The following is a 27484-nucleotide window of genomic DNA, read 5'->3' on the forward strand; positions in this document are numbered from 1 at the left end:
CAAAATTTTAGGATTCTAGCTCTAACACTTTCTCAGGTATACGAATTTTGTATCTTCCCTATATATGAAGTACCACGCCCACTATACCCACTCCGCCCATTTTGTCCTCAGTTGTTCATATGAATGTTAAAGTTGTCCATACAAAATTTGACTCTAGCTGTAGCAGTTCCTAAAATAAACTACTTTTAATACTTACTATGTATGTAGGCCTGGCACTTTGCCTACTTGAAATATCAAAATAAAAAGTAGCCTATAGTTCCTTCCAGACATATACAAAGCCGTTTAGGAGTCTATAGACTTCAAACAAACAAAGCCACAAATCCACAAACAAATAAACACACATTAATTTTTTATATGGGGAATTTCGTGTCAAGTGACCCAACTGTAAAAATCCATGTCTTTTTTTTAAATATTTTTTTTTAATTTTTTAAAAAATTTTATTATTTTTTTTATTTTTTTTTTTTGTTTAAAAGAAAGCTTATACAATTATCTTAAAGGCCATTATAGTCCCATAATGGGATGCGAGTGGAATGTCCATAAAAAAATTATTTTTTAACTCAAGAATAATTTTTTTTTCAATATTTAATTCTTTTTAATTTTTTTTTTTTCAATAATTAATTTTCCCCTATTTTTTTCAAAATGGACGTTTTTGTTGTATTTTCTTTACTCAAAAGAAAGCTTAGATCATTTCCTTTAAGAGCTTTGTGGTCACTTAGTGGGTCAGTTGACATGAAATTCCCCATATATAAAATTCTGACCGATTCATCATCGCACAGCCTAAAGCTGGAGGTCCACACCTCAAAAAAGTAGAATCATTGCATTTGTATACTGAAAGTTACAAGCACAAAAGCGTAAAATGCCTTGACGCGTAGAATGCTTAAAGTAGATCTACTTTCTATTTTTATAAGCGTCACAAGCGGCGCACGAACTTGTCAGCTGATTTTGACATTTTATATTCTTTATTTAAAAAAATAAAATAAGTTTAATGATGAAAAAATAAATAAAATTTGTAGAGTTTTTTAAAAATAAAACAAAAAGCATTGAACGCGAAGTAGGTATGAAAAGTGCGTAATTCTTTGACAAGAAGACGCGTAGTATGGACCTCCGGCTTAAACGGTTGAAGCTAAAGAGCTAAAATATTGACAGGAGGTTGGTCTCTCACCAAATAGATCCACTAATGCGGGATTTTTGGAAATTCGAACGTTTAGGGGGTGAAAAAGGGTAAAAACGGGTAAATTCGGTAACATTGTATCTCCTAAACTAGAAAAGATACAAAAACAGCTTTTCATTTAAAAAATAAGCGGACAGGTGTCTGGTACTTTTTTCAAATTCGGCCCCTTTAGGGAATTAACGGGTAAAAACTGTAATTTGATACTTTTTTAACCAGTGAACATTCAACAAATATTTTTGACTCCTTCATAACTTAACCAACAAATAACAAGTAAGAGTGTTATATTCGGCTGTGCCGAATCTCATATACCCACCATCAAACCGTATGCCGTAAAAGGAATGCTCCCCTATAAACATCAGAGTGATATTTGGAATATGGCTTAAGTCAATTATGGCCCGAGCTCTTTTGAACTAACAAAATATTAATTAAAAAAAAAAACAAAATTTCAGCGCTATACTCTTATTTTAAATAAGGAACACTCGTAGTTATTAACCAAAACTCTTTCCTGAAGGGAACCTTTTGTGTATTACCAACACATTCCGCATGAAATTCGGTGCGAATTTCATAACAGTATTTCATAACTCATATTTTTAAGCCAGTAATGATCGTTTAAGTAATTTTCCGAAGGGGACCTTATATGGGCGGTAGGGTAAATTCTGGACAGATCCTCCCTAAATTTGGTGGAGTGATTTCGGCACGCATTAAACTTATGTGCGTCAATTTTCGTCACATTCATATTTTAAAGCCAGTAATGAGCATTGTAGTTATTTGCAGAGGGGGACCTTATATGGGGGAAGGGTCATTTATGGGCCGATCCAAAAAAATTGGTACAGAGGTTTTGGCTCGTAAGAAACTTACGTGTGTAGCATTTCATCGCTTTACTCGTATTTTTAAGACAGTAATGAGCGTTTAAGCTATTTCCTGAAGTGGACCCAATAGGGGGAGTAGGTCCAATTATGGACCTATCCACATAAAAGTTATTAAAAAGATTTTGGCTCGCGAGGAACTTAGTTGTGTAAAATTTTATTGCTATATTCATATTTTTTTAGCCAGTAATGAGCGTTAAAGTCATTTTCAGAAGGGGACCTTATATGGGGGATAGGGTCATTTTTGGGCCGATCTTTAAAAAAATTCGTAGAGCGATTTTGGTTCGTAAGAAACTTACTTATACCGAATTTCATCGCTATACTCGCATTTTTGGACCAGTAATGAGTGTTAAAGTAATTTTCTAAAGGGGACCTTATATGGGGTGTAGGGTCAATTATGGACCGATCCTCAAAAAATTTGGTAGAAAAATTTTGGCTCACATGAAACTTATTTATGTCGAATTTCATCGCTATACTTGCATTTTAGGGCCAGTAATGAGTGTTAAAGTCATTTTCAGGAGGGGACCTTATATGGGGGGTTGGGTCATTTATGGGCCGATCCTAAAAAAAATTGGTTAAAAGGTTTTGGTTCGTAAGAAACTTACTTATACTGAATTTCATCGCTATACTCGAATTTTTAGGCTAGTAATGAGTGTTAAAGACATTTTATAAAGGGGACCTTATATAGGGGGTAGGGTCATTTATGGGCCGATCCTAAAAAACATTGGTAGAGAGATTTTGGTTTGTAAGAAATATACTTATACCGAATTTCATAGCTATACTTGCATTTTGCGACCAGTAATGAGTGTCAAAGTAATTTTCAGAAGGGGACCTTATATGGGGGGTAGGGTCATTTATAGGCCGATCCTTAAAAAATTTGGTAGAAAGATTTTGGCTAACATTAAACTTCTTTATGTCGAATTTCATCGCTATACTCCTACTTATAAAACAGTTATGCCCGTTAAAGCTGTTTTTTGGAGGTCCACTTGTATGGGGGCTATCCGAAAAAGTGGACCGATATTGCCCATTTTCAATACCAAACAAACCTTAACAATAGGGAATATTTATGCAAAATTTCAACTGTCTAGCTCCTCTAGTGTGGTCCCTATCGTGATTTCAACAGACAGACGGACAGACGGACGGACATGGCTAGATCGTCTTAGAATTTAATAAGGACCCGGAATATATATACTTTTATGGGTCTATGACCAATATTTCGATGTGTTACAAACGGAATGACAAAATCAATATACCCCCATCATTTTGGATGGTGGGTATAAAAATATGAATTTAGTACTTTTTGGATATTCGAACGTTTAAGGGGTGAAAATTGTACCTATTTTTGGTACTTTTTTCATACAACATTGTTTTAACTTATACATATGAATACTAGGGTGATCGATTATTCGACATTTTCCAAAAACCGGTTTTCGAATAGTTCGAATAGTTGACATTTAAAAAAAACCGGTTGATATTTTTCGAATTCAGAAAAAACCGGTTAACCGGTTTTTCATTATAATTAAAAAAAATATATTTTAATTTGAAAAACTTAATGTTTATGTTTAAATTTGATTAATAAAACATATCCTGAAATGATTTTTAACAGTTTAAATGATCATAACTTTAGATCTAGTCGTCTGATTTACATTATTTCTTTAATATAAAAAATTAGAAAAAAAGTGGGACACTTCTGTTAAACATAAGGTACTATGTAATCCTAGCTTATTTTAAAAGCCCTGTTTAGGACATTTGCATAGGCATTCCAACACTTCCATAAAATTTCAGCCGTAAATTAATTATTGTAATCTTAAGATTGCTAAATTTTATCAAACAGTTATCAATTTTACAAATAAATTTTTTTAATTAATTAGGAAAATCAAAAAAGTTTAACCAAAAGAGCTGTAGAAAAATGTACTCTAGTTCCTCGACTCGAATATTTTTAAAATTTAGACGGGCTGTATTATTATTTACTTAAAAATTTCATTTAAATAATCTTTGAATACAAAGCAAATAAAAGTATTCGAAACCGGGTTTTAAAAAGTGAAAAAACCGGGTTATTCGATATTCGAAAAATCAACATTAAGAAAAAACCGACACTGGTAAAGCAGAAAAACCGGTTTTAAAACCGGTTGAAAAATCGAGTCGATCACCCTAATGAATACGCAATAACGGGCTCCCACTACGATGTTGGAACTTTTTGGAATTGCATTTTTATTTCGTTAATGGGGAGAAATAAAGTACCAAAGGAGTAAATATGAGAAATTTGATTTTATGCAAACACAATGACGCAATTTAGATAAAATTTTAAGATTTAGAAACACTAAATATGCTAATGGGGTGTTATTTGGAACCCCAGTACGAAGTGATACTTTTTTGGTACTTTTTCATTCTCCAACTGGTATTTTTTGAGTTTTCATAGATATGTATTATCGAAACTTGAAATTAATAATAAAGGGACTTTTCGGTACTTTTTCTTTCTACATATGTAGGTACTTTTTAAGTTTTCTTTAAAATTAAACCTAGAAACATGAAATTAAGCATGTAGAGTAAATGAGAATCTATAAAAGGGGACTTTTTGTACTTTTTCGTACTTCGACTGGTACTTTTTGAGTTTTCTATTTCAACTTATTGGTACTTTATAGTACATCGACTAGTACTTTTTGAAAATTAATAATAAAGAGGCTTTTCGGTATTTTTTCGTTCTAGATAGTAGGTACTTTTTTAAGTTTTCTATAATATTGAACCTAGAAACATGTAATTAAGTATGTAGAGCCCGGATTAAGTGACAACCCATAAAAGGGGACTTATTGATACTTTTTCGCCTTCAAAAGGTACTTTTTGAAATTTCTATAATATTGAACTTAGAAACATAAAATTAAGCATGTAGAGCCCGGACTATGTGAGAACCTATAAAAGAGGACTGTTTTTCGTTCTTCAAAAGGCACTTTCTGATTTTTTTTTAAATATTGAACCTAGAAACCTGAAATTAAACACATTCTACAATATTGAACCTAGAAATATGAAATTATGCACGTAGAGCCCGGAGTATGTGAGAACATGTAAAAGGAAATTTTTTTGGTACCTTTTCGTTCTTCAAAAGGTACCTTTAGTGTTTTTTATAACATTGATCCTAGAAACATGAAATCTCTAAAAGGGAACATTTTGATGTTGCAGATTTTTATTTATTCCACACTGGGTACTGCTAGTACTATATATATTTTTTTTATTACGCCTTAACGGCAGAAACGATTTTCTTTAAATTTGGAGAAGGGCGTAAATGGATGAAAAAGGGGAAAATATATTACTTTGAGGCGAAATACTGATTATTTATATTTACCAAATTTTATGTGGATCGGTCCATAATTGACCCTACCCCCATATAAGATCCCCTTCAAAAAATGACTTTAACACTCATTACTGGCTTAAGAATAAAAGAAAATATAAAATAAGAAAATGGCTTAAAATACATATATAAAAAAATCTATATATAAAAGATTCGCGTTATTGACTGACTGATTCATTATCGCACAGCGTAAACTGTTAAACCTAGAATCATGAAATTTTGACAGTAGATGTATTTTTGGTAATGTAAATCCACTAAATTTTTATAAATTTTCATATTGGGGGTGTAAAAGGGAAAAAATGGGTAAAATAGGTTTTCTTAATTATCTTACACAATATTAGAAAAACTTTAAATACATCTGTATCTACTCTTGAAAAGAGCAGATGGATGTCTGGTACTTTTTCGAAATTCGTACTTTTAAATCGAGAAAGTGTGTAAAAAAGGTGATTTTTGTACCTTTTCATCTAATAGATATATTAATAAATTTGTACATATGTATATTGGACACACCTTTCCAAATTATCAGACACCAGTTTCGTACTTTTTTAAAATTAGCTCTTTTTGGAGTAAACGAGAGAAAACTGTATTTTTGGTATTTAGTTTTTAGCACATTATGATAACTTTTTATACCTACCATCAAAAAAGATGGGGTGTATATTGATTTTTGTCATTCCGTTTGTAACACATCGAAATATTGGTTATAGACCCACAAAAGTGTATTCTGGATCCTTATTAAATTCTAAGACGATCTAGCCATGTATGTCCGTCCGTCCGTCTGTCTGTTGAAAGCACGATAGAGTCCGAACGGAATGAGCTAGAGGATTGAAATTTGATTGGTATTGAAAATGGTCCACATACAAGTGGAACCCCGAAAAATAGCTTTAACGGGCATATCTGTTTTAAAAGTACGAGTATAGCGATGAAATTCAACACAAATAAGTTTCATATGATCCAAAATCTCCCTACCAAATTTTATGAGCATCGGTCATAATTGACCCTACCCCATATAAGGTCCCCTTCAGAAAATGACTTTAACACTCATTACTGGCTTAAGAATAAAAAAAATTCGACACACATAAGTTTCAATGGAGCCAAAATCTCTCTATCAAAGTTTTATGTGGATTGGTCCATAGTTGACCCTACTCCCCATATAAGGTACCCTTCAAAAAAATTACTTTAACGCTCATTACTGGCTTAAAAATACTAGTATAGCACTGGATTTTATGTGGATCGGTCCATAATTCACCCCACCCTACCCTACCTAAAATTACGAGTAAAGCAATGAAATTCGACCCAAGTAAGTTCCTTGCGAACCAAAATCACTTAACCAAATTTTATGTGGATCGGTCCAAAATTGACCTTACCCCCCATAAGATCTCTTTCAGATAATTAATATAACGCTCATTACTGACTTAAAAGTACGAGTATAGAGATGAAATTAGACATAAGTAAGTTTCTTACGAGTCAGAATCTCTCTACTGACTTTTATGATAATCTACATATGTTTGACCAACACAACATATACTTTAAAGCTCATTGCTAGCTTAGAAATACGAGAAAAGCGATGAAATTCGACATACATATGTTTTATACGAGTTAAAATCTCTCTACCAAATTTATTGAGGATCGGTCCATAAGAAAATTACTTTAACGATCATTGCTGACTTAAAAATACGTGAACAATTATAAAATTTTATAGAAGAAACATTTATAGGAATGTAAATCTTCCTACCGAATTTCATGCAGAAAGTGTCGGAAAGTGATATTCGATGTAAAGATGTTTTATATGAACCAAAATCGATCTAAAAAAAACAAGTAAGAAAGTATAGTCGGGCTTGGCCGACCATATGATACCCTACACCAGTTGTTAATATTAAATGTGATGTGATAATAAAGCATTTATCTTAAATATTACCTTGAATCTGATTTATTTAAGCAATTTATTGGCGAAAAACTTATTTTCTAAAAGAAGCTTTATATTGAGGATAAGAGCAAATGTGGACCCATCCCGATAAAATGGGCTTGAGAGATTTGTATTTATATAATATTTGTCTGTGCCATTGAGAAAATTTTTATAAAATTAAAAAAAAAATAAATTATTTACTCACACAAATAAGCTATTGGCGTGTTATTTTGGAACTCGGGTACTAAGGCCTATATAGGACCAAATTCGGGTAAATAGTACTATTTGAAAACATAATTTTTTCTTAAGAAAATGAATGCAGATTTGTATCCTTTCAGTTTTATCTGTGATATATTGATTTAAGCACGGAGTCTTTTTCAAACTTAATTCTCGAAAAAGTCTATTCCTTTGTTTATTAGTACTTTCCACAAAGGAAGAATTAATTGTACTTCCACAGACTCTTTAAGAGAGAACCTTTTTAGTACTTTTTATTACTCAAATGGTACTTTTTGAATTTTCTAAAATATTCAACCTAGAAACATAAATTTTAACATGCATGGTACTTGCTGAATAATAATCTGTAAGTGGGGACTCATTGATACTTTTCCATTCTCCAAATGATACCTTTTGGATTCTCTCTAATGGGGAACCGAAACACATTACACACGGTCCTTATTAAATGAGAATTTATTGAGGGAGATTTTTGAACTTTTTCGTTTTTCAGATGATACTTTTTAAATTTTTTACGATATTGAACATAGAAATATAAAATTTAACATGTATGGAACTAAGTACTAAGTGAATGAGAATCTAATAAAATGGATTTTTAGTAATTTTTCGTTCATCAAATTATATTTTTTGAATTTTTTATAAAATTGAACATGGAAAAAATAAATTTTTTTATTGAATGAGAATCTATAAGAGATATTTTATAGTACTTTTTTCTTCAAAGAGTACTTTCGAAATTTTCTATACTGTGGAGCTAAACGAATAAAATTAGAAATACCCTCTCTTTACTGAAGAAGAACCTGAGGGAATTTTATTTGTAATAGGTATCGACCAGAACTCTATGGCTAGTCTTGGCTAGGGCTCACTTCGCCTCTAAGCTAGCGTGTTATAACAAGCACTAAACAAACTAAGACCACAGCATCAGTAGCCACTACTGATAACGTTGAGGAGTCAAATCCTAAAAGCGAGGAAGTTACCACTAACTCGTCAAAAGAAAGTGCAGCTGCCCTTTCCAAAATTGGGAAGGCGCTGATTGAAAGGGCTGTCAAAACCTGCCCCGAAAAGGACACTAAAACACCTACGACGGTACCCAAAGCATCATTAGCAAGTACTGGTAATTTTGAGGAGTCAAATCCTAAAAGCAAGGAAGAAATCACTCACTCGCCCGAAGATAGAACAGCAGTGCTTTCCAAAATTGGAAAGGTGTCGATTAAAAAGACTGCTATTCCTATGCCTGATAAGGAGAAGAGTTTATAAACGAAATTCAAGATTGGAGAGTTTCGGACGAGCACTCCTTTTCTGACCATCGGTACATAATTTTCCAAATACTACGGCCGCCACCAAAGTAGACAAAGTATCGGAATAAGTGTAAAACTAATTAAACAATGTTCGGGACCTTACTAAAGAGCCGTTTATGTCAAAACACTTTTCAATGTCGAAATAAAGAGGACATAGACGCCAAAGTAAAAATGCTCAAAAGTGCCCTGGTTGAATCGTTCGAGGACATCTGCCTCTGCGAGAGTGTAGATCTGCGCAGGAGTAACAGGGGAGATCCGGAACTTTGGTAAGACTTTTTGCAAACTATTTAACCGGGCAAGGCGTAAAAAGACCGCAGTATACTGGGATGAGTAGTGAACTTAGTGAAGATAGCGTAAATGATGTATCGAAGATAAAAAATTCTTATCCAAAACTAATGTCCAACCAACCAATCTATGGTCGATGACACGGACAGGAGGCTGGAGGATATGGAGGAGACAATGAAACTCCTAATGGACTCTCATTTCCCACCCGGTATATCGAATAACATAGATGAACCGATATTGGAGGAAGAGGCTAAATCTGATATGGTTAAAGGGGCAATGAATAGCTTTTCTCCCTTTAAAGTTGCAAGGCCGGATGGCATTTTCCCTGCACTTCTGCATATTGAAGCGGGACTGTCTCAGATATTCACTGCATGCTTGAAATTGACACATACCCCCATAAAATGGCAGGGTAATATTTATACCCAAACCAGGGAAACCTAGCTATGCGACACCTAAGTCCTATCTTCCGACTTAAAACATTGGAACGGATAGTCGATAGTATGCTTAAAAGCAGTATACCAGATAAAGACCTTAAATTTAAGCAACATGCCTATGTAAAGGGACGAAGATGTACACCACATAGGTGAATCCTTCAATAGCAAACTGTATACTCTGGCGGTATACATTGACATCGCAGACGCTTTCAATAACGTTCACACTGATACTCTTATACAATCCCTAGACTAGTTTTATGTTAATCGGGTGCTTCATAACTGGATCAACTACATGCAAAGGAACAGATGGATAAGCTGCGAGATGTACGATATACATAAGTATCAGGAAAAAGGTATTACTGGATATTAGGGTGATCGATTATTCGACATTTTCCAAAAACCGGTTTTCGAATAGTTCGAATAGTTGAGATTTCAAAAAGACCGGTTGATATATTTCAAATTCAGAAAAAACCGGTTAACCGGTTTTTCATAATAAATAAAAAAGTATATGTTAATTTGAAGAAATTAATGTTTATGTTTAAATTTGATTAATAAAACATGGCCCGAAATGATTTTTAACAGTTTAAAAGATTATAACTTTAGATCTAGTCGTCTGATTTACATTATTTCTTTAATATAAAAAAAAAAATTAGGAAAAAGGTGGACACTTCTTTTAAACATAAGGTACTATGTAATCCTAGCTTATTCTTAAGCCCTTTTAGGAAATTTTCATAGGCATTCCAACAATTCCATAATATTTCAGCCGTAAATTAATTATTGTAATTGGAATATAATCTTAAGATTAATAAAATTTTATTAAACAGTTTCAATTTTACAAATAAAATTTTTTAATTAATTAGGAAAATCAAAAAAGTTTAACCAATGGTGCTTTAGAAAAATATATCCTAGTTCTTGGACTCGAATATTTTTAAAATTTAAACGGGCTGTATTATTTACTTCAAAATTTCATTTAAATAATCTTTGAATACAAAGCAAATAAAAGTATTCGAAACCGGTTTTTAAAAAGTGAAAAAACCGGGTTATTCGATATTCGAAAAATCAACATTTAGAAAAAACCGACACTGGTAAAGCAGAAAAAACCGGTATTAAAACCGGTTGAAAAATCGAGTCGATCACCCTACTGGATATACCACAGGGTGGCATTTTGTCACCTTTACTCTGTGTTACCACAATTAATAGCCTCCTAAGGACCCTAAGTGAGAAAGGACTTAGACCTGTCTGCAGACGATGTTGTAATACTTTTAAAGGGAAAGGATCCAAATTACTTGTGTAGAAGAGCTGAGGAGGCTCTAAATACGGCCTTGAGCTGGACTCAAAAGAGAGGCCTCAATGTTAACCCGGGGAAGACGGAAATCTGTCTTTTCGCAAGAAAGACAAAAATTTCCACGTATACTGAACCTTGCTTCATGGGTAAGAAAATACCGGTGACAGACAAAATAAAGTACTTAGGTGTAATCCTTGACGGGAATTAAAATGGAGACACCACATAGAGGATAGGATCAACGAGGCACATCGGTGCTGGACGATATGTTGGAGAACTATAGGCATGAAATGGGGTCTTGGTCCTACTGTGACAAATTGGCTTTTTAAAGGTGTAATTAGATCAATTCTAGCTTATGCTTCAATAATCTGGTGGACTGCTTTGGACAAAAAGTATAATATCAAACTACTACAGGGAGTTCAGCGTACAAAATTAAAACAAATATATTATCTGAAGCAAATAAATTATTTATTGTATTTTGGAAATAATAATAAACAAAACTTCTTAATGAATCAATACAAATTTTGTAAAAAAAAACATATACTAAATTTTAACAAAAATTTTGCTGATTCCATAAAACTAAAATCTGTAAAAATATATTACTTACATATATACTTCAGTTCTCATTCTGGAAAGTATTATTTTGTACTGTTAAAACTGAAATACTTATACATTAAATGTTATAAACCAAATAAGAATTATATCAATTCATTTAGTAAACTTGTTTTATTGTTGTATTCCATATGCTGACATAAAAATAAAACTCAAACAAAATGATTTATCGAATCAGTATAAATATTTACTGAAAATTAAATTTTTTCAATAAAGCGTGTGTTAGAAAATATTTTGCTTCTGGGTAAAAATCAAACAAATTCGTTATAAACCCAAACAAAAGAAGTAAGAAATATAGACGGGCGTGGCCGACCATATGATACCCTACACCAGTTATGAATATTAAATGTGATTTATTTTTCATAATAAAGCATTTATCTTCAATATTCCCTTGTTCCGATACATTTAAGCAATTTATGGATGAAAAACTAATTTTCTGAAAGAGGTTTATATGGGGGCTAGGGGCAAATATGGACCAAGCCCGATAAAATTTTGTGAATATATTTATATTTACATAATATTTCATTGTGCTGAATTTCATCGCGATATTTGTGTTTATAAGTTAATATGGGACATTCAAGTAATTTTCTGAAGAGGACTTTGTGTGGGAGCTAGGTCAAATGGGGCCCGATCTTTATAAAATTTGGCAGGGTCATCAAGACTTCTATAAAACTTAGTTGTGCCGTATTTTATCGATATATCTGTATATTTAACATAATTATGAGCTCAGAAGCCCTTTTCGGGGGGTTCTGTTCTATGGGGGCTAGGTGAAATAATGGACCGATTAACCATTTTCAATAGGCTTCGTCCTTGGGTCAAATAAAACGTGCGTGCCAAATTTCATCCAATTATCTTGAAAATTGTGACCTATACCTTGCGCACAAGGTTTACATGGACAGCCAGCCAGACGGACGGACATAGCTTAATCGACTCAGAAAACGATACTAAGCCGATTGGTATACTTTAAGGTGGGTCTAGGACGAATATTTTTGTATGTTACAAACATCAGCACAAATCCAATATACCCTCCCCACTAAAGTGGTGTAGGCTATAAAAATTATTACAAAAAATCAAAAAATACCAATTGCGTAACGAAAAAGTATCAGAAAGTCCCCTTTTATAGATTTTCGATCAATCAGGGTGTTGCGTATGTGCATAAAAACCAAAGAAGGTATAATTTATAGAACAAAAATGTATAAAATATCGTTTCCTCCAGATTTGTATTAACTTAGTACCAAAAAGTCCCACTTTACATGTTCTCACTATAAATAAAAAAATTTATGTTTCTAGGTTCAATATTATAGAAAAATCAAAAATTACCTTGTGGAGAACGAAAAAGTACCAAAAAGTCCCCTTTTATAGGTTATCACTCAATCCGGGCCCTACATGTTAAATTTCATGTTTCTAGATTCAATATTATAAACAATTTAAGAAGTACCTTTTGTAAAACGAAAAAGTACAAAAAGTCCCCTTTCATGTGTTCTCACCTAATCCGGGCTCTATATACTTAATTTCATGTTTCTAAGTTCAATATTGTAGAAAATTCAAAAAGTACCTTTTGTAGAACGAAAAAGTACCAAAAAGTCCCTTTTTATAGGTTCTCACATAATCCGGGCTATACATACTAAATTTCATGTTTCTAGCCAATAACAACATATTGCATCGTTCGTAACATGGCGTCATGCTCAGCTTTGTGTTTATAAACTAGTACAATAAAAAAATTTACAGTATGATTATGTAAACAACCAGTTTCTGTCTGAGCATGAATAAAAAATCTGTATTTTTGGTGAAATTTTCAGAGGTTGTCTCGGATTTTTGCTCATATCTCCGGTATTTATGGACCGATTTGCTGATTTTAAATAGCGTTCTTCCCGATCGTATGTCTAATAGAATTGTGGAAGATTCGGATCTCGCAGATATCTGGGGTCTTCTGCAAACTGATTTCAACATACACATAGACAGACGGACATGGATAAATCGACTCCGCTATCTATAAGGGTCCGGAATATATATACATACGAAATAACATTTAAACAATCGATTGTTAAGAAAAAAATTTTGCTTATTTTTTCTGTTTACATAAAAAAGTTATTCAACGAATGTTTTTTTATTACCATAATAACTAATTGCTTTCATATAAAGCCCTCTTCTGAAAATCGCTTAATCTTAATTAACTCATTAATTAATTATGAAATCGGGGTAAAAGACTACACAAATATGCTTTGATTTGTATATAAATCATTCTGCGAAAGTTTTTCAGGAGCGGTCCATCATTAACCATAGCTCACATATAAATTCCACTTTCAAAAATCGCTTAATTGTAAATAATTCATTCATTAATAATGGTATAAATTTCTATAAACACACATTCGACAAGAATGATAAACTAAAAATTACGTCATCAGGCGAACATAATTAAAATTTTCTGCGCATATAGGAGCTCTGACATCACATAATCTGTGTTCCCATTAGTTAATAATTTTCAGCTATAAATAAGTGGGATCATTTATTATTTTTATCTAAAAATTAATAGATAGTAACCATTTTTTCATAAATTTATTTATTTACTGCAATTTCTTTTGTGAAAAATATTTAATAATAATACTAAAATGTAAAAATATACACTATCGGACAAAATAAAGTGCAAAAGTACTAATACTATATTCTATCAGCGACAAAATCTGTTAAATGATTATTGAATATAGAAAATTTTTTTAAATTCGTTTAGTTAATATACAATGCTACAAAAATAACAATAAAACAAAATTATTGTACTAAAAACTTTTCTGTATAACGTCAAAAATTAAAGTAAAATCACTTTTTTATCGGACAAAATAAAGTGTAAATTTTATATATCATTATTTAATTTTATTGTATATCAAAATTTTGTATCTATTTTGGTTCTGTTTTGAATATTTGGATCTACTTAAACCATTGTAGTATTTTTTTTACCATTATTATTCCCAATCGCTTTCCCTTCCTCTTGTTTTCCCGCATATGATTATTTTCAAAAGGAATCCATTTTTATTCACTACTTCATCAGAATTTTTTATCAATTGTGGTCCAAAATTAATCTATTGGATTTAGGGCGGTGCTCTGAGCAGGTTTTTCCAATTTTTCAGTGTTTTTATTCGTACAATAATGATATTTAGCCTTTGTTGTGTGTTTGAAGTCATGAATCTGTTGAGACATGAAGTCTCCCAAGACCATTTTTACGCCATTTATTTCAGGATTTTTATTAAAAATGCTCGTGTATTGCTCATTTGTAATTACTAACTCCATTTTCACTAAGATTCCCGCCCCTAAAGTTGAATAATGTACCAATACTGATAGCCCTCCACGCTAATGTTTAAAAACCAGGGTATTGTTTTTCAAGTTTTGTATATTAAATGGCTTACCTCTCACTCATTGTCGACATTTAAAATTTTTCGATACAAATAGGAACTCATCTGACCAACTACATAAATTTGAGCTAAAAAATACAATATTAAATACTAAAATCGGAAGAAACTTTCAGCGCTTTTAAATAAGTTATTGGAAGATTCAAGGTATGGTTCAGTTGACTCTTCGTATGTGTTAAATTTTTAACGTTAGGTGTGCGGAACCTACGGGAATGTATTCAGAAAGGTCTAGTGAACACTACGTGAGCATATTACACTCAAATCTAAAGATCAGTGCCTTAGAAATGGACTTGGGCAAATTTATATCACGGCAAGATAATAAGCTTAAGTACTTGATAAATTTAAAAAGTAACATTAATGTAGGAAAAAAACACCGGAAAATTGGAATGTCCTGTTCAGAGCACCGCCCTAAATACAATAGATTAATTTTGGACCACAATTGATCAAAAAATTCCGATGAAATAGTGAATAAAATTGGATTCCTTTTCAAAATAATTGTATGCGGGAAAACAAGGGGAAGGGAAGGCGACTGACAATAATAATGGTAAAAAAATTGCCAAAATGGCTTAAGTAGATCCAAATATTCAAATCAGAACCAAAATAGATAAAAAGTTTTTATATACAAGAAATTTTAACAATGATATATAAAATTTACACTTTATTTTGTCCGACAAAAAAGTGAATTTACTTTAATTTTAAATATTATACAGAAACATTTTAAGTACAATAATTTTGTTTTATTGTTATTTTTGTAGCATTGTAACTTAACTAAATGAATTTAAATAAATTTTCATTATTTAATAATCATTTAACAGATTTTTCGCTGAAAGAATATAGCATGAGTACTTTTGCACTTTATTTTGTCCGATAGTGTATATATAAATAATAAAAAAGACATAATGTAAGTTTTTTTTCACAATTTTTCACACGTTTAATTTTTTTTTTTTAATATTAATTTTGATTACATTTGTCCACTGTTCACTCCATGTTCACGTTTTTTCCTTTTTTACCGCACTTCACTACACTTATTTATCTTTTTATATTCTTTTACCCACCCTCATTCCGTTTGTAACACGTTGAAATATTTGTCTAAGACCCATAAAAGTATATATATTCTGGGTCCTCTGGGTCTTAGGTCCTTCTAAGGCGACCTAGCCATGTCCGTCCGACTGTCCGTCTGTCTGTTGAAAACACGATAGAGTCCAAATGGAAGTAGCTAGCGAGCTGAAATTTTGCATATATACTTTTATTTGATGCAATTTGTTTGGTATTGAAAATAGGCAATATCGGTCCACGATTTCGCCTAGCCCCCATATAAGGCCCCCTTCAGAAAATGACTTGATCGCTCATAACGGTGTAAAAGAAGCATCAATAGCGGTGAAATTCGGCACAAACATGTTTCATTGGAACTTTAATCTCTTCGTAAAATTTTATAATGATAGGCCCATAATTGACTCTACCCCCCATATAAAGTCCCCTGCAGAAAATGACTAACGCTCATAACTGTCTAAAAAAACATCTATAGCGTTGAAATTCGACAAGAACATATTTTATAGGAACTTAGTAAAATTTTAATACTGCGAGTACAGCGATGAAATTTGACATAAACAAGTTTCGTATGAGCCAAAACCTCTCTACAAAATTTTATGAGGATCAGTCTATAATTGACCCTGCCCCTTATAAGATCCCCTTCAGAAAATTACCTTAACGCTCATTAATGTCTCAAAAATGCGATTATAGCAGTGAAATTATACATAAACAAGTTTCGTGCTAGCCAAAAACTCTTTATCAAATTTTATGGGGATCGGTCTATAATTGACCCCACCCTCCATATAAGGTCCCCCTCAGAAACGACTGTAACGCTCATTACTGGCTGTAACGCTAAAATGCGACTACTTCGATGAAATTTCACATAAACAAGTTTTGTATGAGCCCCTACCCCACGACCCCTATTAAGGACCCCATTAAATGACTTTAACGCTCATTACTGGCTCAAAAATTTGACATACAAAATATTTGTATGAACAGAAATCGTTATAAATTTTAGGAGTATTGGTCCATAATTGGCGCCTTTAACGCTAATTACTGGCATTAAAATACGAGTAGATACATATATGAAATTCAACATAAACAAGTTTTATGGGAACTGAAATCTTCCTACCGACTTTGATGAAGATGGATCGATAAATGACCACTTCAGTAAAATTACTTTAACTGTCATTAGTTGCTTAAAATTAAGATTTAGGCGATGAAATTCGAATAAACAACTTATTTACGAAACATAATTTATGTACAAAAGTTTAGATCGGTCTATAATTCACCCTTATATAAGATTAAATCCAGAAAATAACTTTAACGCTGAAATTTTTGAACTGAATTTGATGGGAATCGGTCGATAACAGATCAAACCCCCATTATCGGTTTCCTTCAGAAACCGACAAACTGATCGAGATTATGCCTTTTAGAGTTGAAACTACCGTGAACCCAAACAGAAGATACAAAATACTAAAAAAAAAATTCACTAGAAAATGTTAAGTTATAATAAAAATGTTTCTTTAGTACTAAGCGCCAAATATGTGTAAATGAGTTAAATTTAATTTTTTTATTTTTCTAAAGTTTAATTAAGTTGATTTTTAATTTATTTTAGTTTAAAAATATCTTCAATAAATATAGTTTTAAAAAACATAAATTTTTTTTAAATATCGTTTTTAGTTTAAAAAAATAGACGAAAAGTTTAAATATTTTACCATCATTTACACATTTTTGTCTTACACTGTATCATTCTTGCATATTACACCAGCGTTTAAATATGCAGCACTAGCACCACTTCTCTTGTATATGACTATAAAATAAATGTGAAAATTTATCATTTTTGTATCACTTTGCTACTAAAAATTGCAGTCATATATATTCGTATTAATATAAAAATTGCAACTCGTGTTTGCAATTTCTAGTAGCAGGCAGACATAATTGCAGGCCAACAAAAATATATTTTTGTGCTTTAGCAGCGCCCACTCAAATTTGTTAAACTAATATGGCGAGTATTGATGTTATTTTTGTTTGCGTTTAGTTTTTCCTAGCAGCAATGTAACTTTATTTTGGTTTTGCTACTGCCAGTTGTAGTTTTATTATTATTTTTTGGCAATATTGATGCTGCAGTTTTGTAAATAAACATATGTAGGTATGTATGTAAGTACACTGACAGTTTTATGACATTTCTTATGTATGTATGTATGTATGTATGTATGTATGTATGTATGTATGTATGTATGTATGTATGTATGTATGTATGTATGTATGTATGTATAGTATGTATGTATGTATGTATGTATGTATGTATGTATGTATGTATGTATGTATGTATGTATGTATGTAGTATGTATGTATGTATGTATGTTGTTGTATGTATGTATGTATGTATGTATGTCTGTATGTATGTATGTATGTTGTATGTTGTATGTATGTATGTATGTTGTATGTATGTATGTATGTATGTCGTATGTATGTATGATGTATGTCTGTATGTATGTTGTATTCTGTATGTATGTCTATGTATGTAGTGTATGTATGTATGTATGTATGTTGTATGTATGTCATGGTATGTATGTTGTATGTATGTATGTCTGTACTGTTCTGTATGCTGTCTGTTATGTATGTCTGTTATGTAGGTATGTCTGTATGTATGTATGTCTGTCTGTTGTATGTAGTCTGTTTATGTATGTATGTGTATGTATGTTGTATGTATGTCTTCTGTATGTATGTCTTGTATGTCTGTTGTATGTATGTTGTATGTCGTCTGTGTGTATGTTGTATGTATGTTGTATGTATGTATGTATGTATGTATGCATATATTGTATGTATGTTACATATTTATGTATGGTCGATATATAGTATATTTTTATTATCATCCCATAGATAGAGAATTCTCGACCTATAATATCACTGTACTGATTGACATAAGTATTATTAAAATATAGTTTAAATATTCTCATAGTTTCTGTATGATATAATACAGAAAATACTACCTTGATATTTGTTTGTTTTTTTCTTAATGTATTACAAAATAATATTAACTACATTTCTTCAAAAAAAAAAAAAAAAAAAAAAAAAAAATTATATAACAATCTTCCACATTTTAACAGTGTGATTTGAATAATTTGTAAAGTAAGCTCATTATTCAACGAAAAATATTTTAATTATGTGTGTTCACCCTGTTTTATACAAGGTGATTATAAATTTATTAATTTCTACAACAAAAGATATTTAAAACTATCATTTGGTTATAAAATTGTTATAAGTATAAGCATATTATCTTACAACTACATTGCCCAAAAATGTTTATTCATTAGAACAAAATAATAAAAACATCTAAAGACTGCTTTTAATTTGAGTTGTGTTTTATGGGGTAGCCATATTTTGAAAGACATACATATTTATTTAATTCATATGGAGGTTCCAAGCCCCCTAATAAAAGTCTGCCCATTTTTTCCCAATGTTCATAATGAAGTTAAAGTTTTTCGTCAAAATAAGAAGATTCTGACTCTAATAGTTTCCGAGAAAAACGATTTCTGTATTTAATTCATATGGGAGATGCCACTATGTATATTTTACAAACTATTTTTTATGTTGCGAAAAATAATTATCCTTAATTAAAGATTGTGGTAACACTGGTATAACTGTTTATTCATAAAATAAAATATAAAAAAATAACAATAAATAAATTTGCAGCTAGCAGTTGCAAAATAAAATTTAATTGCTGCTATGAAAAACTCAGCGCAAATAAAAATATCATCAATACTAGCCATATTAGTTTAGCAGATTTGAGTGTGCGCTGCTATAGCACAAAAATATATTTTTTTTCTTGTACAACAAACAAGAGATTAATACTGTTCATTCATGCTGCTAGAGATTGCAGTGTAACATCGCAATTTTTCTAGTTAAACATAAAAACAGAACGGCAATATTTAGTAGCAATGTTATTTAAATCTGAAAAAGTTTAAATATTTTTAGTATGACGAGTGATAAAAATGTGTATTTTGCGGCAAATGCTGACTAATATATTAGTAAAAGTAAACACTGTATTACACGTGCTAATAAGGTGAAGGGTATTTAAGATTCGGTATAGACTAGGGTGATCGATTATTCGACATTTTCCAAAAACCGGTTTTCGAATAGTTCGAATAGTTGAGATTTCAAAAAAACCGGTTGATATATTTCAAATTCAGAAAAAACCGGTTAACCGGTTTTTCATAATAAATAAAAAAGTATATGTTAATTTGAAGAAATTAATGTTTATGTTTAAATTTGATTAATAAAACATGGCCCGAAATGATTTTTAACAGTTTAAAAGATTATAACTTTAGATCTAGTCGTCTGATTTACATTATTTCTTTAATATAAAAAAAAAAATTAGGAAAAAGGTGGACACTTCTTTTAAACATAAGGTACTATGTAATCCTAGCTTATTCTTAAGCCCTTTTAGGAAATTTTCATAGGCATTCCAACAATTCCATAATATTTCAGCCGTAAATTAATTATTGTAATTGGAATATAATCTTAAGATTAATAAAATTTTATTAAACAGTTTCAATTTTACAAATAAAATTTTTTAATTAATTAGGAAAATCAAAAAAGTTTAACCAATGGTGCTTTAGAAAAATATATCCTAGTTCTTGGACTCGAATATTTTTAAAATTTAAACGGGCTGTATTATTTACTTCAAAATTTCATTTAAATAATCTTTGAATACAAAGCAAATAAAAGTATTCGAAACCGGTTTTTAAAAAGTGAAAAAACCGGGTTATTCGATATTCGAAAAATCAACATTTAGAAAAAACCGACACTGGTAAAGCAGAAAAAACCGGTATTAAAACCGGTTGAAAAATCGAGTCGATCACCCTAGTATAGACTAATATATCATACTAATTCTTTTTATTAATATGCGCATTGTTTCAGGTTGCAGCGGCATTGCGTGAAATGCGTAGAGTAGATGAAGAAATGAAGAAAAGGCAAAAGTCATTGCAAGAGTCGTTAACAAATAATGAAGACCACCAAGCGTTGGAAGATTGTGAAAGGTAAATATTTCAATTATATTTCAAAACAAAAAATGATTTAATAACTCAACTCCAGTAGTGACAAAAAGGAAATGACAACTAATGTCTTGGCAACCCAAAGTTATCAAGCGACCAACCAAAAATATGTTCAATAAATTCACAAATTTTTAATTTTCTGGGAAATAACTTTACATTCTATTAAATAAATAGTATAGTAATTAGGCTTGACATATTTAAATATATCATTCTTTAAAATTATTTTCTGGGAAATAACTTTACATTCTATTGAATAAATAATATAGTAATATAGAGGAATTCCGTTTTAAATTGTATAAACACGTACAAGAAGGTCCATAAGATTGAGAAATGACTTTTTTATTTATTAATTATTTTGAAATGCCACAACTTTCAATAATTAGAATTTTCTGTTGGCATTAGATTTTTTAAAACAAATATATTGATCATTTTATAAAAATTTAATTGAAAAATATTTTATCATATTTTTTTTTTTTTTTGAAAAACGAAATTATATAAAAGTTTTACTATTACTTCTCTAGCATTACTTACAAATTGGGATTACTAGTAGTTTCCGGTCTACATATGCGCAAAAATTTTAATGTACATTTACCAAAATATTGAAAAATTGTATGATTTAATTTCAACTTTTAATCTTCAAAAATTCTGTTTATACTTACCTTTAAGTATTGGTCCATAATTGACCCACCCCCAGTCACTAGATTTTTGTACCCGTTGTTGCTCGGGGTTTAAGTGGTTTAGAAATATAAAAATTTCGTTGACTTAAATAACATAACATAGCATTTACGAAATAAAAAAAATTTTACTGATTTTACCCCTCATTAACAATTTTTTTTTGCCAATTTACAAAGCTAAAAGATTCCAAATTTATAATTCTAATACTATCTAGTTAGGTAAAACTATAGTATACATATTTAACTTAGGAGAAAGAATAATTCTTGACTTAAAGCATAAAGTGCTAATTTTTCCCTAACTTCTTCGTGTTTCAAAACATGGTGAAGGTCTCCTTATGAAGAAAGTCCTTGCAATTTCTTTGTGATCTTATAAAGCTATAAAAGAAATTTCATTGAAATTTCACAGTACGAAAACTACTACCCATACCCTCCTTCTCCATTGAATTATTCAAATTTAGGTATTTTGTTTAATATATTTTGTATCATTTCAGAAATCGATGTTGTAGAACATTTATTAAGAAAATCACGTCAAAGAGGAACCTTTCCCTCTTCAGTGATGTTTTGCAAAAACATTTTTGAAAAACACATTTCTTGACCGATTACGGAAAAATATTAATAAAAAAATTAAATTAAAATTAATAAAAAACAAGTAAGAGTGCTATATTCGGCTGTGCCGAATCTTATATAACCTTCACCATAGTGTATTTTAAAATTCATTTTCCCGACTATATCATTATTATAGCAATAGCAAAACATAATGAACAACAACAACGCTAAACGATATAAACACACAAAAACAAAATACACAAGGTAGTAAAACCAACAGACATCCAAACAGGGATGGAAAATGAAATTTTGTTTCAGTATCAAAAAATATTTCAGAGAGTACTTTTTTGGATTTTAGAGTACTAAAATATTTTTTTTGCTGAAAGTTGTAAATTTTTTAAATACACCTTCACATATTTGGACATTTTTAAATAATCAACAACAGAAGTAGAAAAGGTATTATATATACCGTAGGGTGATCGATTATTTGACATTTTTCAAAAACCGGTTTTCGAGTAGTTCGAATAGTTGACATTTGAAAAAAACCGGTTGATATTTTTCAAATTCAGAGAAATCGGCTTTTTATTATAAATAAAAACATCTAGTTTAATTTGAAAAAAAATTATGACCCGAACTGATTTTTTAAAATAAACATTATTTCTTTAATGTAAAAAATTGGGAAGAATCATAATCCTAGTTTATTCTAAAGTCCCTGATTAGTAAATTTTCATAGGCATTCCAACACTGCTATAATATTTCAGCGACAAATTAATTATTGTAATTGGAATATAATCTTAAGATTGATAAAATTTTATCCAACAGTTATTCCAATCAATTTTACAAATAAATTTTTTTAATTAATTAGGAAAATCAAAAAAGTTTAACCAAAGGTGCTTTAGAAAAATATATTCTAGTTTCTTGACTCGAATATTTTGAAATTTAGACAGGCTGTATTATTATTTATTTCAAAATTTAATTGAAGTAATCTTTGAATACAAAGCAAATAAAAGTATTCGAAACCGGCTTTTTAAAGGTTAAAAAACCGGGTTATTCGATATTCGAAAGAATCAACATTTAGAAAAAACCGACACTGGTAAATCAGACCGATTGAAAAACTGAATCGATCACCCTAATATACATATATTGATATAATGAATCTTTGTCCGTCCCTCAATGTTAAACTTTTAGATATACTTTGATGAACTTCAATGTCCATGGTATCATAAAAATATTACCCCGATATTGTACTTCGTAAATATGTATATTAAAATCAGTCATGATACAATTTGTTATATTTTAATAAATCCTGTCTTAAAGAAATTCAGGCCACATTTGGACCTACTCAAGAATGAATTTAGAAATTCAACTTATTTATTTATATTTATTAGGCTTCGTTTCAAAAAATAAAATGTTTCCCGTTTTTGTGATATCACAACTTTTTAGAAGGTTTTTGTATCAGTGATTACTATGCTGTAATAATTTTTTCAAAATTCCAACTCCTTCCTCTGCATATTTGAGCGACATTTATTACAGAGCGGAAACTGTAGAATTTATAGGAAATCATGCTCTAATATCCAAAGATGCACTTTTTTCAAAAAATATTTCAAAACAATTTTTCTTTGTGCATAATCATGCTTTTTGCTGAGACAAATGGTGCAAAAACAAAAATTTTATCATTAACCCTTTAGATGTGATGAGACTTTAAATTTTCAGATTTTAAACTTTACAACGCTATATTTCGAAAACCACAAAAGTTATAAGGCCCAAAATTTGTCATTATACAAGTTATATATGGAACATTAATTGGATGGAGTTTTATTGAATTCGGAGATGATGATGAAAAACACCATTGTTTGATGGGAAATTATTAAACCACAAGCCAACATTATAACCATCATAACTCCTAAAAGGATTACAATAAATTAAAAATGTTAACACTATTTTTTTAAGGGAATTGAATAAAATGATAAAATCAGGTTTTGATTTTTTTTTATAATTGCAATTTTTCTTTTGCTCGTATGCATTTATAGTGCAAATATATCAAGTATGTAGTTTCTAACGTATATGGTCTTGCTCATGCGTGCAACAATTTTTCTCAATTTGTTGTACGGTGTAATTATATAAAATTCTATATAACATTCGCGTAAATTTTGGCAAATCATGAAACGAAAACCTAATGTGATAGAAAAAGTCTAATGCCAGTTTAGAATTTGAGGTTGCAATCCTTCGCTTCGACTTTTAAAAAATCAGTGTAAATAAAACTTTTTATACAGCTGAATAATCCGGAAAATTTGATAAAATAACTCTGAAATATTAGTTAGAAAAACAAGTAGGAATGTATATTCGGGCATGGCCGACCATATAATACCCTACACCATGAGTATATTTTAAAAATTTTTATTTTTCACAAAGAAACTTGTATGTTGAATTTTACCTTAATTCCAAAGTATTTAAGCAATTTATTGATAAAAAACAAATTTTCTAAATGAGGCTTTATATAGTAGAAGTATAGGTCAAACATGGGCCGATCCTCATTAAATTTGCGAAAAGGATATATTTTTAAATAATAGTTAATTATGTTGAGTTTCATTGCGATACAAATGGTTACAAGTCAATTTTAGACGTTTAAGACATTTTTTGAAGGGGGGTTTGTATGGGGGCTAGGGTCAAATAAGGGCCGATCATTACGAAAATCTGCAGTGTCATTTATACTTATATAAAACTTATTTGTGCCAATTTTTAGAGAGATAATAGTATATTTGACGTAATTATGGCAAATCGAGAGGTACGGTTGTATGGGGGCTAGGTGAAATAATGGACCGATTTCAACCATTTTCAATAGGCTTCGTCCTTGTGCCAAAAAACATGCTTGGTTTCATCAAATTATCTTGAAAATTAATCGACTTAATCGACTCAAAATATGATTCTGAGTCGATCGGTATACTTAAAGGTGTAGGACCAATATTTTTGTGTGTTACAAACATCAGCACAAACGTATAATACCCTCCCCACTATAGTGGTGTAGGATATAATAAAACAAATCAAAATGGGAGCACAGCGGAACTGCTTAGTTCTCCTTATTGTTAAATATTAGTGGGTACCAGAGAACAGAGTGAAACCATTCACGTTTTATGACTATTCGCAAATTCATTGCTTTTGAATTGTCTTTACTCAACAATAATACAAATGTGCATTGCCTTTATCTCAATCTCTTTTCATATGACTTTATACATCAAGCAACGAAATAACTCAATGCCACATGAAAAAACTAAAAACATTCACACCATTCCACTATGGTTTCAAATCGATTTTTTTTGGCAAAAATTAAAAAAAAAAAATATTACAAAATTTTTAAAAGTGAATTTATTATATTAATGGCAACACTCCAGGCAATCAAGAAAATATATTAAAAAAAAAAGTTGGCAACACTACCGATCTGCTAGGCTTTCAAAGTTGAAACTTTAAACACGTGTTATTAAATAAGTGTTAAAACAGAATTACAATTGTATAACGAGCAATCCTTAAAAAATAAAGTTATAAGGTATTTCAAAAATGGAAAATATAGCCCAAGGTAAGTAGTTTAATTGTATATTTTTGAATTTTATTTTTGTTGTGTCCTTGTCGTAATTCTTGATGTTCTCATTGTGTAGTGTTGTAGTATCAACATAACCTATAAGTTTCGTGGACCAAAAGTTGTTTTTGGGCACGAACTTGCATGGAAGTTTAAATGTGGAAGTGTTCGTCAAAGTGTGTATTTTGGGTGTATATGCATATCTCGCCAGCATTTTTCAGCAAACTCTCACAATTGTAATTTTATTTTAGCACAATTTTTGATTAACCGTACCGAAATGCTTTCGGTTTGGAATACAAACGGGCGCAAAGATAATGCACTAATAGAGTGGGTTTTTCAAAAAATCAATAAAGGTCTGAATATTACGAAAAAAAAATCAAATAAAACAAAATGTATATAATTTTCTTTCACATATAAAAAAATATTTACCGAAGTACAATTACAAATTAGAGCGGTTTCTAAAAGCCCATTATAAGTGGGTTTCGACAAATATGGTTATTAATATTGAGAAAAGTGACTATATTACCATACCATCAAATACTGTTGGACGTCCACATTTAACTTATAATGAAGGCAGCTTGCGATTAAAGCGAAAACTAGCAGCTGATCTTTCAGTAGACAATAATAATAACACACCACTTCTAATTCATGCTGCCGCCATTTCTGCAAAGAAGGCAAAAGAGCCTGATGTATCATTCATCTTAAAAAAAACATTAAATTCATTAACATCGACACAAATCAGAAAAAAACTTTCAGTTCAAGAGGTGGTTCCTTTAACCCCTAATGAAGCTTTAGCATTTTTAATTGAAAATGGGTTCTCGAAACAACAATATATAAACATCAGACTTCAGAATAAAACCCACAACGCTGACATATACCCCAGTTATAAAGAAGTGCTTTCTGCTAAGTCCGAATGTAGACCGAGTGGTGTACTTCTTTCAGAAACAGTTGCTCAGGTACCATTACAGAATTTGTTGGACCACACAGCAAATCGCATAATATTATTACAACAAGAAGTATTCAGACAGTTTCCATATATAAGCGAAGTGAATTTGGTTGCTAGCTATGGTTTTGATGGCTCTTCGGGGCAAAGTATTTATAAACAAAGATTTGAAACAGAGAGATCTGATTTCACCGATCAGTCGTTATTTGTTACCACTTTAATACCATTAAAGATGTCAGATATTTTGGAAAAAGTAGTTTGGGTTAACAGCACCCCACAGTCCATTAGATTTTGTACACCGATTAAAATTGAATTTACTAAGGAAACCAAAGATCATATTTTGCAAGAAAAAGCTAATTTAGATACCGAAATTAAAAACTTGAAACCGTTTATGTGTACTGTTTTAGAGGATAGATGCATAAAAATCACCTATGACCTCAAAATGACACTAATTGATGGCAAAGTTCTGAATATTTTAACTGGTACAAATTTCTGTCAGTCGTGCCCAATATGCGGGGCAAAACCAATGCAGTTTTTAAAGATTGTCGATCTAAAGTCAGAATGTTTTCTACCGAAACCTGAAACACTATGTTACGGAGTTAGCCCCCTACACGCATGGATACGGTTTTTCGAGTTTGTTTTAAAAATATCTTATAGAATCGGGATAAACAAGTGGCAAATCCGAGACGCAAATGATAAAGCTACTATGGAAGCTCGTAAAACCGAAATCCAACGTAGAATGTGGGTTGAAATGGGACTTCACGTCGACAAACCGAAACAAAATTGTTGTGGTAGCTCGAATGATGGCAATACGGCGAGAAGAGCCTTTTCCGATATC

At 30.9% G+C, this 27484-nt stretch overlaps 1 protein-coding gene across 1 annotated transcript in view; it reads left to right on the forward strand.

Moving 5' to 3' along the window:
* The window catches only part of LOC119599837 (myosin-I heavy chain), a 779075-nt gene that overhangs the window by 118615 nt on the left and 632976 nt on the right, over positions 1-27484 (forward strand). Inside the window, exon 3 of the mRNA XM_037949747.1 lies at positions 20779-20897. Within this exon, the coding sequence (XP_037805675.1) occupies positions 20779-20897 (119 nt within the window). The remainder of the gene's footprint in view (positions 1-20778; positions 20898-27484) is intronic.

The sequence above is a fragment of the Lucilia sericata genome, unplaced genomic scaffold, assembly GCF_015586225.1.
Source record: "Lucilia sericata isolate MDLA Ls3-8-SP2 unplaced genomic scaffold, ASM1558622v1 Contig000090F_arrow, whole genome shotgun sequence".
Classification (NCBI taxonomy): domain Eukaryota; kingdom Metazoa; phylum Arthropoda; class Insecta; order Diptera; family Calliphoridae; genus Lucilia; species Lucilia sericata.